Source organism: Pithys albifrons, chromosome Z (assembly GCF_047495875.1).
Source record: "Pithys albifrons albifrons isolate INPA30051 chromosome Z, PitAlb_v1, whole genome shotgun sequence".
Taxonomy (NCBI): Eukaryota; Metazoa; Chordata; class Aves; order Passeriformes; family Thamnophilidae; genus Pithys; species Pithys albifrons.
Genome location: NC_092497.1, coordinates 48,726,469 through 48,743,434, shown reverse-complemented (window position 1 = coordinate 48,743,434; position 16,966 = coordinate 48,726,469). Strand labels below are relative to the sequence as shown.

The window sequence follows — 16,966 nt, the reverse complement described above, 5'->3', positions numbered from 1 at the left end:
TTGAAGAGATCCCGGTAAATCAGCCATTAGCCATTTTTCAGGAGAAATTTCAGGAGTGGTTAAGTCAGGGTGTTCAGTTACTGCAAGCTGAGTCAGCACGAGTTGCTTCCTCATTCTTCCCCAGTTGTCCTGGAAACAATACAATTCCACAAATCTAAAATAACATCACCAGAACTCTCACTGGCTTCAGTGTCACCCATGCGCAGCAGACATCCCATGGGGAGGCCCTGCTAGAAAAAGAAGGACTCAAAGGAAGTAACCCAGTTTTGGGAATGAGAGACACAAACCACCCATGGCAGCCTGAAGAACTCCTTACTTTCCTCCTGCTCCCTTGTGGTAGCAATTATTTCCCTCATCAGCTGCTCCAAGTCAGGATGTTCAGCATGGCAATCCCAAGGCACTTTAGATAAATCATGCATTTATAGATTCCTCCCACCTCTACTACAGTAGGAAACCTCTGGCTGACCTGTGAGCCAACTTTGCTACTCTCATCAAAGAGGTAAGAGCCCTCCACACCAAAAAGCATACCCCCACATACATACCCTGCTTTTCTCTGGCACTAGCATAAAAATTCTTGCAAAATATCAACTCTGTGTGTGTGCACTTGACAGTGTTTCTATTTCTAAAAAATTCTATACAGAAATTATTTCTACTAAAACCCCATTTATGAAGGGCTACTGAATGATCAGCAGGGGTCATGCACAGGGCAGATATGAGTGGAATGAGTTAAAGAAGACTTCAAACACATAGCACTTTACACAACATACCATAGCTTCATACACCACTGTAATCTTCAGAGTTGACAAGCCATGGTTAAAACAACTATCGCTGTGCTCCACTAAAGATTATCTAGCTTTTTACTTAAATGTCTGCTAGCCACTCATTAACCCTTCAAAGATCAGATTTGCATATTAAGTGAGCTTAAAATAAAAATTTTTGGCATTCTCCATGCCTCCTTCCACACAAGTCATTATTTGTATCCCACCTCTCTACTCATCCACGGTTTAAGAGGTGTGCAGTGCTCCTACAGAAAGGAGCATTTTACCTGTTTCCACCCTTTCAGTGCCACTCTAACATTAGAAATAACACACATCCACACTGTGGACACAATTTTGTTATCAAGTACCTGGGGAAAACAGAAATCTAGCCCATTCTGCAAGTACTAGGGATTTTGCATTTATTTCAGCATAAATAAAAAGGTGCTATAATAAAACAGGATCAGTATCAATGCTCTAGTAGGATATTAATACCATAAATACAATTCCAACAGCATTAATATCACTGACCATTAGCTATCCTAGGAAAAAATGAACCTCCTGACATCATGGTTGTGAAAAATGCCTCCTCACCCCCTTCCAAAATCACTAGCTAATATCTGAAATTCTCTAAATGTGGCCTATACCAAGCTTGTGAAGAAAGCAAATTCCAGAGTACTCTGACTCATGCCCTGATCAAGGCCTTGGCCATTCAAATCACGCATGACTGGTTCCAAATACCCAGCTCTAACAACTGACAAGAGCAAGGTGAGCTAACACATCTAGAGAATCTTTCACATACAAATGCTGCTTCAAAAGCCATGCCAACTCACGGAGCCTCACTCATAAATCACAATCCTCTTTCACAACTACTCTTTATTAAAGGCAGTATTTATAGTTCTGAAAGATGGCCAAGGCTGACAAGAAACATCTGCACCCTGCTATGAACTAGTGCACTACAACAGTCAATGTTACCACAAACCACGGTAAGTTTAGAAAGAAAGTGCCAGCATCTGCCACTTGGTGAAATAAACAGTACAGCAGCTTCCACTTGTGTTTTGCCTCTAGGAGCAGTGGCTAGGACAGAGGAGGAACATCCAGCAAGGAGGAGAGTGTGCTTTTTACCCTGCTCACCTAAACTAGCCAACAGGGATGCATAAGAAACCTTATCTTACAACCTCCCCTATTTAAAACTTCATCCTGATTGGGGGTCCCCATACATGTATCAAAGAGTAAGGGATGCATCCTTCAGTTATTCCAGCAGTTAATTCTGACAGTTGATAAGCTTATTACTTAGTAAGGACAGGAAGGCTGTAAAATCAACAATGGATGTTGCCTCTAACATAGGCCTGTTTTTCAGGGGAAATGACAGATTCTTAACATTAAAGTGAGACTTGAGTTCTCAGATGTTTCAGGTGGTGAGAAGACTCAGTGTTCACAGTACTGAAGGCTGAAATGCAGATGCCCTTTGCATGACTACAGCAAACTGTCTTCAGGACATTTTAGCAGGATCCAGTGAGTGTTAATCAGGGGAAAGGCTGACTTCTCATTTTCCAGACTCTCCAGGTGCACTATTTTCCCTCTGTGCCTCAGTTTACTCACTGCTGAACTCAGTTAATACCTGCCTCCCTCTGCAAAGTGCTTATAATGGAGTTTAATCAAGAGCTAGGTGCAACCAAAGCTGCAAAGAGGTCTTTCTTCTGTACTCCACAGTTTCTACACACAAAGAATCCACAGTACCACCACCATCAAAACAGAGCCAAGAAAGGGCTTTGTGATGCAGAGCAAGACTGGACATGGATTTTTTCATGCAGCTTTATTCTTTATCACATAATAGTGAGAAACCTCCACTGACAAAAGCAGGTTGAAAAATATAGTAGATTATATTCCATCTAATCCTAGTTGAAGGCAAAAAAGAACTATAATAATGTTACCTGTAATTTGCCTGTACAGCAATGGCTCTTGATTTTTATCCAGAGATACTTATACCAATCTCTGCTATCAGAAAACAGAAAACAGAAACTACAAGAAAACCCCATACCTCTCGGGTCTCATAATGCATCAGCTGTGACCAGAAACCAGGTCCTCAGACCTTCGTATTTCTGCCCCCCGAAGTGCACTCTTGACACATCCTTTCTCCTTCTGTCAAAGCAGGGGGTTCACAGGGAATACACAGAGGCTATGACCACCATACCCAGCAGAAATTACAACAATTTGATAAACAGCTGCTGTGGTAAATTCAACATTTTCCAACAACAGTAGTCACCCCTCTAACACTCCCAAATGAGATATGGGCACACTGTAAGCTCTGCAAAGCTTTCCTCTTAACACACCGTAACAGCCTGAAACATTTTATAGTGTTTTCTTCATTTATTTAATTATCGACCAGTTCTACGGCGATTTAGCTCCTAATGTCTATGTATCCCAGTCTTGCCATCCTCAGCACTTTGCACACCTGATCCATTTTAGAATATTTCAGATTCACTCATTCCCTAATGCCTCCCATTCTAGGTTTCACCAAAACTGAAACTCTACACAGCAATGTATGTTTGAGCAATGGCTGCAACTTCCAGATGAAAACAGAGCAAGGCCAATAACATAATGGTAAGGATACATGCTCTTACATCTCAGGGGTTCACTCTCACAGTCTAACAGGCTGCAAGTGGAAACCTTGGCCTGAGTATGTGCTGTTTCAGATGCCTTAAACCTTTTTTAGCAAATCCATGGAGAAAAAACTCTCCTTTGTCCCAGGGAAGAAAAGCGTATTAGCATTTTGCTTTACGGGAATAAGAGCATGGAGCAAGAGGCCCAGCTGCTAACAAGGTGATAGTCAGAGCTGACACTGAGTGGCAAGGTATAACAACTCAGCCCAAGTACTGTCCTGTCTTCATCCCAGCCACATGAGTGATCCTAGTTTGACACTCCGTGCTGCTTTACCAGACTGATGCAGCATAGCATATGCTCTATGGTAACATAGACTCCCCTGGATGCACATGTTCCTTCTCCAAGGAACACTAATTCAACCAGTATCCATGTCTGGAGGGAGTACTGCACCAGGACCATCAATAAGACACGTTTGAGACTTTGAGTCTTTCTGGAAAGAGAGGAGGGGGAAACGGGAGGAAAACCAACTTTCTTTCTCAAGTAAAAGTGCACACCTTTAACATCAGCTTTACTTCAAGGCAGGCTGTTTCAGGCATCTGCCAGCAAAATCCATCAGAGCAAAACACAGCAATGATTCAAAGGAAGGGTGGAGTGGCATTCTGGCACGCTAAAGGTAGGACCTGAACTAATGCTGTTTTCGGAGGGGGTACAGCATCCACTGGGGAGCCACACTGGAGCTGATAATCACCCTCTGCAGCATAGTGCTGGTCCTGTTGTTTTAAATGCCTTCACCCTGAGCATTCTCCTGATTCTGAAATACAACTGCATTCCTTTGATCATAACCATCAACTCTGGCTATGAAAAGCATGCTCTATTTCTAATTCAATGGCCCCTACAGAAGTGGCTCTTTCCTCAAAGTGTGGCAGGAACATCAGAAAAACAGAAGCAGTCAGGTGCCCTCTGACACCAGTCTGGACTGCAGGGAAAGCAGGCTTCCCTCTGAAAAATCCTGCCCTGATGAAACAAGTCCCTGCCCTGCAAATCTGCAGAGTTGTGGATGTTCAGTGATACCCTTCCACATTTCAGAGCCAAACAGAAATAAGAAGTAGCACAGGCTAAATTTTGTTTCAAGGGAGCTGAAAAGCTGTGCTTGAACAGCGTGGCTCTGAAAGGAGTAGCTCCACATGAGAAAGCGAAGAAATCCCAGCAGCAGTGGGATGTGATGAGTCAGTTCCTGCTACAAATGACCTGACCACACAAACAGACTGCGAAGAGCTCTGCTGCAGCTTTGCTGCAGCTCCAAACCAGCCTCTTTAGGGCCAGGAGAGAGTGAGCACAAAAACACTTCAACCAACTATTTACTTTGCCAGTTACCTTCAGCTCCAGGGCTATTCCAAGATACAACTGTGAAAGGGGAGAAAAATAATAAAAATACAAATAATGCCCTTTCCTAGCAGATGACTCAGTGTGCTATTTTACTGCAAATGGTTTAATCAGCTTTGAAGTCCTACATATGGATTCCCTTCAAAGACATACTTTGAAGTAGATCCCTCTTTGAGGACTGACACAGCTGCACTTTGCTGCAACTCAATTCAGTGGGTGTCTCACAAGCACAGCATCAGTCAGGACACATAAAGAAAGGATGGCTTCCACAAGCCAGCGTAACCACAAAGCATCCATTAAAAAGTACCTCAGCCTTGTTACACCACACAGAGAGGAGTAAAGTTAAAAGCAACAAGCCCTGTAATCCCCTAATGGTTATCAAAAAAATACATATGCAAAGTCAATTTCAGGGGCTGAAATGCATGCTGCTGCTTAAAAAAAACCTCTTTCTTCCTGTAAACATCTGCCTTATTCTTCGATTAAAAGAATTCCTGCTGATCATAAAAAAGGGAGCTAACAGCTAAAGCATTCAGAAAATGCCATTTCTGGTAGGCTTGCATACAGCAAACGCAATTGCTATCGTTACAGTACAGCAGCATTAGGACAAGAAATCCCGCCACATGCAGGGACAGGACTGCAGCCCTTCCGAGAGACAGCGTGTCCTTTATCACACAGACAAACTGGCCCGTTGCCTGAAGTACAAATGTCTTGCTAAAAATACTTCAGGTTTGATTCCCTTTTGACCTCAGGCTTCTTGCATTGCTATGGCAAGTTAGTGGTCATAAAAGGACTCTCACCCCACTAATGCCACCATGCCTAGAAAGTGAAAACCTGGCCCTCATCACAGAGAGCATCCAAGGGCTTCCCCTGCAACGAGTATTTGACAGATGCATAGACATGTAGACTGGTCTTCTGAATGCATCAGGATAGTCCCGCGATCAGGATCTGGACCACCTCTCCCCAAACATAAACAAAAAGCAGACCCAAAGAATGCACAGCACACCCATGACCTTGCTCAGCTAACACCCAGCCCCTAAGTCTTTCAGTAAGCCTCAGGCTCTCCTGTCTTAGTCCACCTGCTCCAACTGTAAAGAGCTATCCCTGTGCTCATACCACCATGATCTTTCCCCATGAGGCTCCTGCAGGGTCCTACAGGACAGCAGAACTGGGAAATCAGCAGAGGTCTTCCACCCTCACTTGGGCTTAGTTTAACTGTTGGGTGACGGGCCCACAGAGTGCATATTAACAGTGCAGCTGGTCCTCCCTTGGCAGGGATTGAAACAGATGCATAAAAATACAGGTGTTTCCACCTTTTGGTTCAGGCTTCCCTGTAGATGTGCAGATGGACCACTTCAGCACTGGCACTTGTATCACACAGGAGCTTTACACTGAAATCATGCAGCAAAATGAACCACCTGTCCTCCAAAAGAGTGAATAATAATAGAAGACAGAATTCCACAGAAAAAACAACCCCAAAAACCCCACAGCTCACCCAGCTGTGCTAGCAAGGAATCTGCATGCTGTGTGCCCTGTTCTTCACTGCTGCTCCAGCATCACATCCAAAGCTATACATGCCTCTACGCTGTCCTGCCAGCTGCCAGGCTCTGGCTCTCTCTATCCCAACAGACAGAGGAAAAAGAGACTTAACCAGCAATAACACGGAGGGGGGCTTGACCCAGTCGTGGCTAATGCATGAGACACTGATGCACTTTGGGATCAGCTTGGAGCTGGCAGAGATGCCTCGGTTTTGGTGAATCAAGGCATCCTGACCTAAATGGCTTTGACTTTAATGGAGATGTGCCAACATATGCCAGCTTAGAAGCTGAGCTGCTGACAGCTCTATACTGAGGCACTTTGTGTAGCAAACTGATCAGCTGCTTCACTTTTTTTTCTTTCTCTTTTCTGTCTGCGCCTGGGTTTTTGTTTTATTTTCAGAGGAGGCTGGGAACTGAATAGGCAGAAAGTCAGTAGCCTTTTTTTCCCTAAAACAACAGTTTATTTAGGAAATAGAAGCAGCTTTACAAACTCTCCTAAACTGGTGTTGTAAGCACTTCATTAGTCAGGGCAAAGACAAACTCTCTAGATTGTCTCTCCAGAGCCTAGATAAAATGATTCCACTTTTCTGCAGGGAATACGAAGGCTTAACATTGTGGCTAAACTGTGTGATTTAACATTTTTCAAGTTCCTATGCTTTCCAATAACAGGGCAACTCCTCAGTTGACAAAATGCCAGCAATGCCTGAAATTTACCCTTGTGAACTGTGCTGCTTCATCCATACCTGGATTCAACATACCCATACCAGCACACAGTGCTTAGTAGTGTAGGCTCAGGAACTGACAGATACAGTAGCCCATATGCCAACAAATGGGCTCCAGCACTTGTTTGCTTGCTCACCAACTGCAGATGCATTTGATATACTCACTTTTCTAGGACAACAACTAATGGTATTCCTCTGAATAAGTTTCCTTATTTTGGGCATATGGTTGGCAGCAAATGTGAAATCCCACTTTCTGAAAGTCCTATCTCTCCACGGTCCCTGAGGCATGTCTGATGGTGAAAATCATCTGCTTAGGAACATAAAGACCTCAGCAGATGTCACACTACCTGCAAAAATTCAACCAGCTCACAAGGTGACTCTTCGGACAAAAAAGTTCTGCCAGACTGCTGTTGAACAGACTAATAAAATGAATGTAAACCAATTACATGTTAGATATATAAGTATTAAGTGTCATATCTACATTAAGTGTCATATCAAATACAAGCTACCTTGAACAAAAATACCAGTGTGCAAACTAAAAATCAATTATAACTAGTATTCAAGATATTGATAAACTGGGAGGAGACTTAGACAAGTCTAACTTGGAGAAATGAATCAAAACTGGATTTATTTGTCAACAAAGTTTATTGTCTTAAAGAAAGAACAAGCAAAGGGCCAACTAAGAAACTGCTAAAAATGACCCATACGAAGAAGAAAGAAAACCATCACAGGAATTCCTATAAGATGCCCCAACAATTAAAAGTAACCTGGCACTCAGGAACTGCAGTCTGTGTGCTTGTGCTTTTATCCTGAGAACTATCAGATTGCTATAGGGTGTTTGTTTTCTTCCCCGCTTGAATACATACATGGCTAAATTTGTGTTTGCAACTCTAGCAATAAAAAAACCCCAGAATTTGCTGAGCACCACTAGTTCTTTGAAGATGATGGCAGGTGGGAAATATTTAGCATTTTTGAAGATTAAGAGCTGCAATACAGATTTTTTTATTTTCTCTCTGGACTGAGAAAAGTCTTGGGTAATGTCCTACCAAAAGAGACCACACCTTCCCAACTCAGGAAAAGAAATGCCACAAGTTTTTGTTTTGGGATTGGTGTTTTTATTCGTTTCTTATTCTGTCTCTATCATACAAGGGGAGAAAAACAGAATGCCTACTCTAAAGAGTGCAGTAAAAGGAAATTCTGTCTTTGAAGTCTGAAAGTAGAAAGACGGAAATCATCAGACAGAATTTCATACTTCACTTTTAGTCACACTGATACTCTGCTGCTTACAGTATACATGGAAAACATAACTCACTTTTCCCTCAGGTATATCTTACTGCTTTGGAAATAAATCCCCTTCATCCCACTCTGAGTTGGTGTAAATTGTTACACCTAGTCCAGGCAATGCAAACTCAGGCTCAATGTCTGGGTAGCACCTTATAGTTTTCCTTATTGCTGCAGATAGTAAGAACAAACTCCCATACATGAAGACTGAGCCTTGCTCCATCTTAACACAGACCACTGGGAGCAGTACCTGGGGAGTAGGTGTGACAGCGGTGACTGCATGCCTCTGCAATAACACAGAGACATGGGCAACAAACACGTCCCAAATGCAATGCCTTTATTGCCACTACAAAATTTCATTACATTTCATCCTTCACAAGGATCCAATGTTGCCCTGACACACAGGGCAAAGCTTTAGTTCTGAAACCTCAAAACACTACCCTTCCTTCCCCAGTTTAGGACCACTTCAGCTGCAGAAATTTCAGGTTTTTCCCACTGAGGAATGACCAGCACCTACCTAGGAAAGCGATTAAGCCCTCCCAAAGGCATGAAGAGCTGGAACCATTCCCAAAGGAAGGCACGCTGCACACCCTTCTCTGCCAACCATCTCTCCCCTCCTTGCCTTTGCAAGCTTTTGTAAGCCAGCCTGCCCTTCAGGCAGACCCAGAGGCCAGCTGACATCCCCGTGCCCTAAGAAATCCCGGCGGGGGGCTGTCAGAGCAGGCAGGTCCATCATTCTGCCCTCATCAGGACTTACTGCGTTTAACCACGGCCAGCAGCTGACACGGAGGACAGCAGGGATGAAATCTCCAGACACCAAGGAGTCCATAGGAACTTGCAGCCTGCAAGCCTCCAATAATTTTTTTTCCTTTTATTTCTTCCAGTTCTGAAGGCATGTGACCGGCCTTCACATACCAGAGCTGACCCCTCCCAAATCCAGTGATTTCCTCAGAGCGGAGAACGATGTTACCCTCCCGCTTATTCATTACAAGACCAGGTTTCCTCGCCTTTATGCATCAACACCTCACTCCGCCCAGGATTCGCATGTCAGTCACGCACTGGATCCCTCCGGACAGGTGCAAAGGGGACGGTGGTGCTAAGCTACCTGCCATCAGGGCGGCATGGCCACGGGGAGCCACGGCTACTCCTTTCCTAACTAGCACACGGCTATGAATTTCCAGGTGTAAAAACACTAGCTCGTTGCTTAACATCCCCCGTCCCCTTCTGTACTGGGCCAGGAACAGCTGCACATGTTTAACCCTGCTCCCCCATAAACCAACGCTGGTATTTGGGAGAGTGCTCCCTCCGCACACTTTTCATGTCACCGAAATACCACGGCACAGGACACTCATGAGTTTCGGTTTCGGGTGGTCAGCGCCGCTTCTGGAAAGGAGGGGGGCTCCATGCTCCTTGGCTGTCCCGCACTGCGACACTGCCCTGCTTTGCTCTCAACCAACCTCCTTCCCCTCCCCGAATCCCAAATTCTCCCGCTTCGCTTTCCACTTGACAGTATCCACACCCTGAGACCCCCATAGCTGCCCCCACCTCTATGGGAAGGGCTACTCCCGCCGCTCTCCTGCCGGCACCGCCCTCAGCGCCATAGCCGGAGCCGGAGCCAGGGGCGGGGCAGCCGCGGCCGGGCGGCGCGGACAGAGCACTCCGGCGGCCCCGGCGGGGCGCTGAGCTTGCCTTCCTCTCCCTCTCGTCCTCCGCCGGGAGGCATGGACCACTGCAGTGGGTGCCCCCGGCGCTCTGCAGCGCCAGGCAGGTGGTACGCCTGAGGCACTGCGGCCCTAAACCGAACCGCAAGCTCACGGCACCGCAGGAAAGGAGAACTTCAGCAGAGGGCACAGAGGTGCGGCAGAGCCTGCCATAATCGTATCACATACGTGGACTTAAAAGAGTCTCGAATTGCTTCAGGCAACACAAACGCGCGTGCGAACTCCCTGGGCAGCCACGGCTCAGGGGCTATTTCTGGTTCACCTGACCATCACCATGACACACAGTCTTGACCCTTCTGTGAATAAATCCCACGCCACCCCCAGCTTGCAAACAGTGCTGCTCACTCACAAACTGTAACTGGCTCCAACAAATTAGGACACACGACTTGTCAGAGACCTGTACAACACAACATCCACATATGGTGCAATACAACATGGTATCATAATACCAGGAGGAAGAGGGGTAGTGTTGACAATAAGGTTATCGCTGGGAGGCTTACTCTGTTGGGCATATTCATCACTGGCCATATTGCTGCAGTGACACTTTCTATTGGCACCTATGCCTATCTTAAGGCTTGTCCCTAACAGAGCCTGCAGACCACAACAGCAGAGCTTCCTAACAAACCCAGTGCTGGGGATACTTCTTTCTTTTTTTATTAAGGAGAAGAAAAAACTAATTAAAAACCCCTCTGTTGGTATGGCTGAAGATTTAAACTAAAATTAATTCCTACTGAAATCCACATTAGGCAGGCACCTAAAGTGACTCACCTAAGTACACCTTGTAGTTATGATAACTTTTGGCTTGATGAGCCAATGTAGGTCTTACTTGACAGTACCTTAGTCTAGATATTGGATGCTGCAGCTATGGGGTAACAGAATCATGGTATGCATGTGCTACTTGTCTTCCATCATCCAGTTTTATGTCAGTCTCTGGTTTTGGTATAAGTAAGGAGCTCCACGGATCAGGACTGACCTCAGTTTCTTGCTCCATACATGTTATTGCACATTAGCAGTCACTTCTTGCCTGTTGGCACTATGCATACACATGATACTACAGGATTGATCGAAAAAGATTTTAAACTGCTAAGTCCTTCTGCCTGTTGTTTTAAGAGGAAACTGCACCTTAATCCACAAAGTTAGCAAAATCACTTCTCACAGGATTTCTTTCATGCTAGCACAAAAGTAATAAAACAGATAAAAGATCTCCCACTGCTGACTCCCAGGAAAGTTGAAACTGTATTAGTCTCAAGTAAGGGAATAGTCTAAGGACTCTTAAATAACATCCTGTCCCTGAAGGACAGAGACCAGATGTATCTTTGTCATTTACAAGGTCACTCACCCCTTTGCGCATGAGTAGCACCCTCACCACTCTGCAGATTATTGCTTTTGACTCAATCTCTCACTTTGTCTGTGGTCACCTTTCAATCTCCCCACCCTCTCTGACAGCACAAGGCAAGTTTGCTCAGAGAGTGAGTTTGTAAAATTGCACAGTATTTTCTTACCACTCAACTTAGGTTTTGCTTCTCACATGACTCTTTCAATAGGTTTTCTTATCTCTGCCTTTACCTAAGCAGAAATTATTAACATTTTTGCAACAGTCCCTCCTCTCTCAAGAAGTAACTAAGTGCACAAATGAAAGAAGCAGCTAACAGTCTCCTGTCCCATGAATGTGGTGGGAGCAAAACCTCATGCCAGCTGAAGTAATGCTCAAAACTCCTGCTGAACTCAAGACAGGAAAAGCTATGCCCAGAGTCACACCTTTAACATCCAAATCACAAACTGCATTTAGGCAACTCATCTGTGTTGCACAGAGTGTTACTGCTCCTAAAATTGCTGCTAACAAGTTCAGGTAGGAATTGGAGCTGAACAAGGTTTATCTGTAACCAGGAACTAACTCCTTCAGGGACAGGTTCCAGACATGTGACAATATCAGACAGACTTTTATCAACACAAGTATCACCTAATAAACCTTCATGAAGCAAATTTGCACTTTTCTAATGTTTGGATGCCTCACTTCTCTCCTGCAGCTCACTCTGTCACACTGGAAAATACTCTCTGTAGAAAATTTGCAGTGTTGAAAGAGGCAAAACTACACTCCATGACACTACACTGAAGAAAATAGAGACTGGGGGAAAATCAGTAGGCACACACAAAGCTCACCCAGAACTTTTACCTTTCCAGACGAAGGACTTTTGTGACACCTCCTCTGAAGAATGTTTCACTTGTATCCCTTAAGCCATTAGCGATGCCTTCACCACATCCCTTTGCCTCCTTGTCAGGACCATCTGGCTGCCCCATGGCTGATGTCCGATCTAAAAACTGTCCGCCCTCCTTCATGCGCTGCTGTATCATGGGAGTGAGTGGCATCTCAAAGCTGAAGTAGCTATCAGGTTCTGAGTACAATGTCTCCAGTGACTCTGCACTGTAGTATAACGATGCATTGTCTAAGATATTTTCGAACTGTGAGCTGTACAGATCAGTGGAGACATCAGAGTGTCTCTGCCCAGGGAAATCTTCATATCCTCCTGTGGCTGCTTCGCCCTTCTTCATCATCCTGAAAACAAACCAGAAACAGCTCCTTTCAGCTTGGGGGCAAGGTTTAGACTATTGGTTGAACCTTCTCACCTTCCACCTTTGTGAACAGAAAGGTCAACACAGCTTGTGCAGGAGAGGGCACTGCAGGTAAAATGGTAGTTTCTTCTTGCACCACCTCTGTTTATGATTGGCACCATCTCCCTCTCTGGGGATATAAAAAGAAACAATCATCTGGGTAAAAAAGAAGGTTGGGGGACAGCCTAATATTGTCTAACAGATAACATCAGCTGTTTATGTGTAAAGGAGAAATGCACTCACATATGCATTAGGTCTGTCCTAACACCAGTGCTATGCCAGAGCCTCCACATGTTGGAGATGTGTACCCAGACAGACCCTCTGCCCCTGAAGGATAGTTTGCTAGCTCTGCAGTCCTAGGACTGGAGTCTTCAGAAAGAACCTGAAGGAAATTACTCCAAAATGCAAAGGGAAACAAGTGCATTTAAACATGGAGCTAGAGGAACCAGATTTAAAGGGAGAAGACTCAGCTTGCCGACTAATGTACAAGGGAAGGTGTAGCATTTCCCTGCAGAAAATTTTCTTCTCCGCCGCACCAAATACTACAGGGGTCCTCACAGCACATGCCAGAGATTAGGGCTGCCAGCCTGAGTAATCCCATGTGCTAGCCAAAGCAAACCTCCCAAGCTACAGAGTCAGGAGAGCCTTCCTTGCTGACATCCTATTGTCTTGTCAGCAAATAGCTCACCAGGTCAGAGTGGGCATGGTTTGCCGAGAGTATACCAGTGGAACCCTCTGCTTTGTCACAGGTGTTCATCAGGAAAGGAAAGCAGCAAATCAGGATGTTCTCATAAAAAGCAGAGCACAATTTTTGCAATATATACAGCTAAAATTAGAGAGAGAGAGAGAGAGATAATATAGAAAGCATATCACATCATTTAACCTCTTATAATCTACAAAGCCCTCAATAAAATGTCTTTATTATCTGACCTCTCAGAGGTCTTCACACTGTTCTTGCAGAAACTCTGCCTGAAATCAGAAAATCTGACCAGGTGCATATGGCCAGGCCTGCATACTGCCTGTATTTAACTGTATGACATGTGTGGATCCCAACTACACCTGCTATAGATGCCTTGTCACACAGACATCATTGTGCAAACAGCAAGACATGTTTATGTTTCAAAACCTGAGATGGACTTCAAACTTCAGCAAGGTGGTGTGGAGGCAGCTCAGTCTGAACTTCATGCACTAGCCATGACCTGACATGAATTATCACAACAGACATCACACTGAAGGCAGGAGACAAACATTTGTTGTTTCTCATTAGCTCCTAAAGAGGTAGGCACAAGCCATGTGCTTAATGCCAAGAGAAATCCCACCTGACCCCTACACTGTTCCAAGCACTGTCTCACCCTTTTGCTAGCACAGCTGTCTCCTCCTTGCCATGGTTCTTAGTGTCTTTCACAGAAACTTCATCTTTCCTGGTTTCATCAAGCAGTGCTAGAGGAGCAGCTCCAGATACAGGGGGTTCCAGTCTTGGGTCCTCACACACTTCACTCCACATGCTGTCTGGCAAGGATAGCAAGCCTGGGGAGACCATTGGTGACGCAGGGTGGCTGGATGTTTTAGAGAATGCCTTCCTTTCCACAGACACAGAGTCCACCAGTGCATGCTTCTTTCTTCTCTGTTCCTCAGCTTTCTGCAGCCATAAAACCTCCACCCCTTGAAATTCGACATGTTTACGCACAGCTGCCTCTTTAGCAAGCTTCCTCTCAGGACCCATTTGCATTTTGCTTTGACAGTACCCTGAAAACTCTGCAGAATGTGCTCCCCCCTCCATTCTGCTGGCTGCTTCCCAGTTTGCTACAGACCGTCTCTGAAAGCTTGGTTCCTGCACTGCATGGACCTCCTCAGCTTTATTACTAATGGCTTGCAAGGACTCCAACTGCTCTTCTCCAGTCCATATTGCAACCAGATCTTCCTCTACAATCAAATGCTTTTTTTCCTCAGCTGTTCCTTCAGAAGGAAAAGGCATGTCTGAGAGTTTTTCTTGGCCTGCTGGAACTGGTTCTCTGGCTGCCTGCACATTTTGGCTGCCAGTAACGCTCTTTTTTTCCATTTGTGTCTCTGAATTGAGAGAAGTATTTGCTCTCTCTTGCACCTTTGTTGCTTCTAACCATTGAGAGATTTTCATAATCTCTGGCATGTTACTCGCAGGTTGCAAACCTTCTGAGGTGTGCAGCTGCACTGCTCCAGCATCAGGTCTCAAATTATCTGCAGTAGCTGCATACTGAGGAATGGGCCTGATGTGATGACTGTCCCATCTTTCTGGACTATGTGTTACAGGCTCTGCATGGTGTGTCGGTGAAGCTGTTGTTGCGGGTCTGCTTGGCTCTACAGTGCCGTACTCTGGAAATTCATTGATGATGGTATGAGGAAGCAAAGTGCTGCTTCCATGGCCACTACCTGCAAAGAAAAATAGAGATTTATCTACCACATGCACAAAGCAAAAAGCTTGACCTCTCTTTCCAGTCCTCTCCTGAAAGTGCAACTACACTCTAGCCTGCAGGGAAAATAGTGTTCAATTTAATTCACTTCTGCACACTCTCACACTGCAGTTATCCAGAGCTGGTCCTTTTACATAGGAGTTTTTGGGCAGCCCTACTTTGGGAGTGTGAACTACAGAAAATGCAATGCTAGAAATGTCTGCTACACTTCAGAAAGGGTCCCTGTGGCCCATGAACACTCTGAGGCCACAGGCCAGGCACACAGGCTGAAGAAAGCAGATATTCAGAGATCTGACATCCATCCAAAGTATGCACCACACATGATGGTTTTATTTAAAAAAGAAGCTTTCAGGCAATTGTCACTTGTAAAGGTGAAACACTGTAAAAATAATCAGCCACACCCCGGAGGTTCCACGGCCTTGACAAAACCAATTAGCTAAATTACAAAACAATTAATGAGCAATTCAACTTTCTGCCAGCGCTTTCTTTAACAACTCAGATAGCTGAAGGTCATGTTGCAGGGATGGATGCATACCGAGCAGTTCATAGTTTCTGTTGCACAAATACACCACTGCACATAAATCTTACTACCCCTCCCTTTCTCATGCTGCTTTTCCAACTGACATAAACAAAGCAGGAGCAAAAATGGATGGTCCCTTTTTCAAAGCACCAAGTACCCAGTGTCTCCCATTGTTGTGGGATAACAGTGAACTATCTGTCCTCAGAAGGACCTTAGGGATCACACAGTGACAGATACTTGGCCACCTTCTATCATGGCCCAAGGGGAAACTGAGCGTTTTGGGAGGAGAGGTGGAAAGCATCCAACGAGCAATGGCTGCATTTGTTGCACCCATATGAGAGAAAAACTGGCCTGGAGTATAAAAGTGATTTAAATGAAACTGCAGAGGGGCCAGATCCAAACACCTACTTTGAAAAATGTCAGGGTAACAGCTCTGAAAGCAGACACCAACTTGCATTTAGATGCTTTGCTTTCACTCAAGGTGCATCCAGGTACTGTACTGCCAACAGATCACCATCTCTGCTCCAGGCAGGCTGGCCACGGGCTGAGGCAGAAGCCACATAGCTGTGGTTAATGATAGGCTGAGTTCAAGGTGAAAGAGAGGATAATTTAATGCAAGCTCAGCACTGCATTCATGCCGCTACCTATGTACCAGTGGTGCCAGCTCACTATCCAGTATATCTAGCTACAGGGGAATTACCACACATGGTGCATGGTGCAGGATCAAAGGGACAAACTTGGACTGTGTCAAGCCAGTCTCTTCCCCAGTAAGTTTTGCAGATCTCATCTCCATGTCTTTTATTTAATCACTATATAATAAATATTCAGTGGGTAGCTTTCACTCAGATCACTTGGTTGCTGTTGAGGACAGGGATCAAAACAGGGACCTTTTCTCTGCTGCAAGGTCCCAGGGAGCTGTAAGGATCAAGGATGCCCTGTCCACAGTTGCATCACCAGCCTGCCTTCATGGCAGGGTTTCCAACACACAGGTGTGGGTGCACCCATGGAACTTTTTCCAACGGCCCAAAGCACCAGACAAACAGCCCCTTTTACACACAGCTCAGCCACAAAGTGCTTGGTGCATCTCAACCCCACTCTTTTCACAGTGCAGGCACTAGGACGCCACTGGGGACCCTTCCACCAGGACAGACTCACATATGAGAATGATGCTGTGTGGTTGCATCATTCCTATGCCTGCACCAGGACAACCCCAAGCCAGCAGAAGGCCCTGCTTCTCTGTCTCACAGCCCGCCCTGGTCTGCTCTAATGCAGCAGCTTAGTGCTTGCTGCTCTCTCAGCACTGTCGAGAGATGGGAAATTTTACGAGAGAACTGCTGATAGGGAGCCTGTCACTATATGTACTAATGTAAACCCTTCTTGATGGACAC

The 16,966-nt window shown here is 45.3% G+C and overlaps 1 protein-coding gene across 3 annotated transcripts in view; it reads right to left on the bottom strand.

Moving 5' to 3' along the window:
- The window catches only part of PSD3 (pleckstrin and Sec7 domain containing 3), a 116,865-nt gene that overhangs the window by 75,906 nt on the left and 23,993 nt on the right, over positions 1-16,966 (bottom strand). For all 3 annotated transcript variants that reach the window (XM_071580864.1, XM_071580865.1, XM_071580866.1), the window contains 2 exons: positions 13,964-15,017; positions 12,175-12,555 (listed from right to left, as the gene is read on the bottom strand). In XM_071580864.1, coding sequence (XP_071436965.1) covers positions 12,175-12,555; positions 13,964-15,017 — 1,435 coding nt within the window. The remainder of the gene's footprint in view (positions 1-12,174; positions 12,556-13,963; positions 15,018-16,966) is intronic.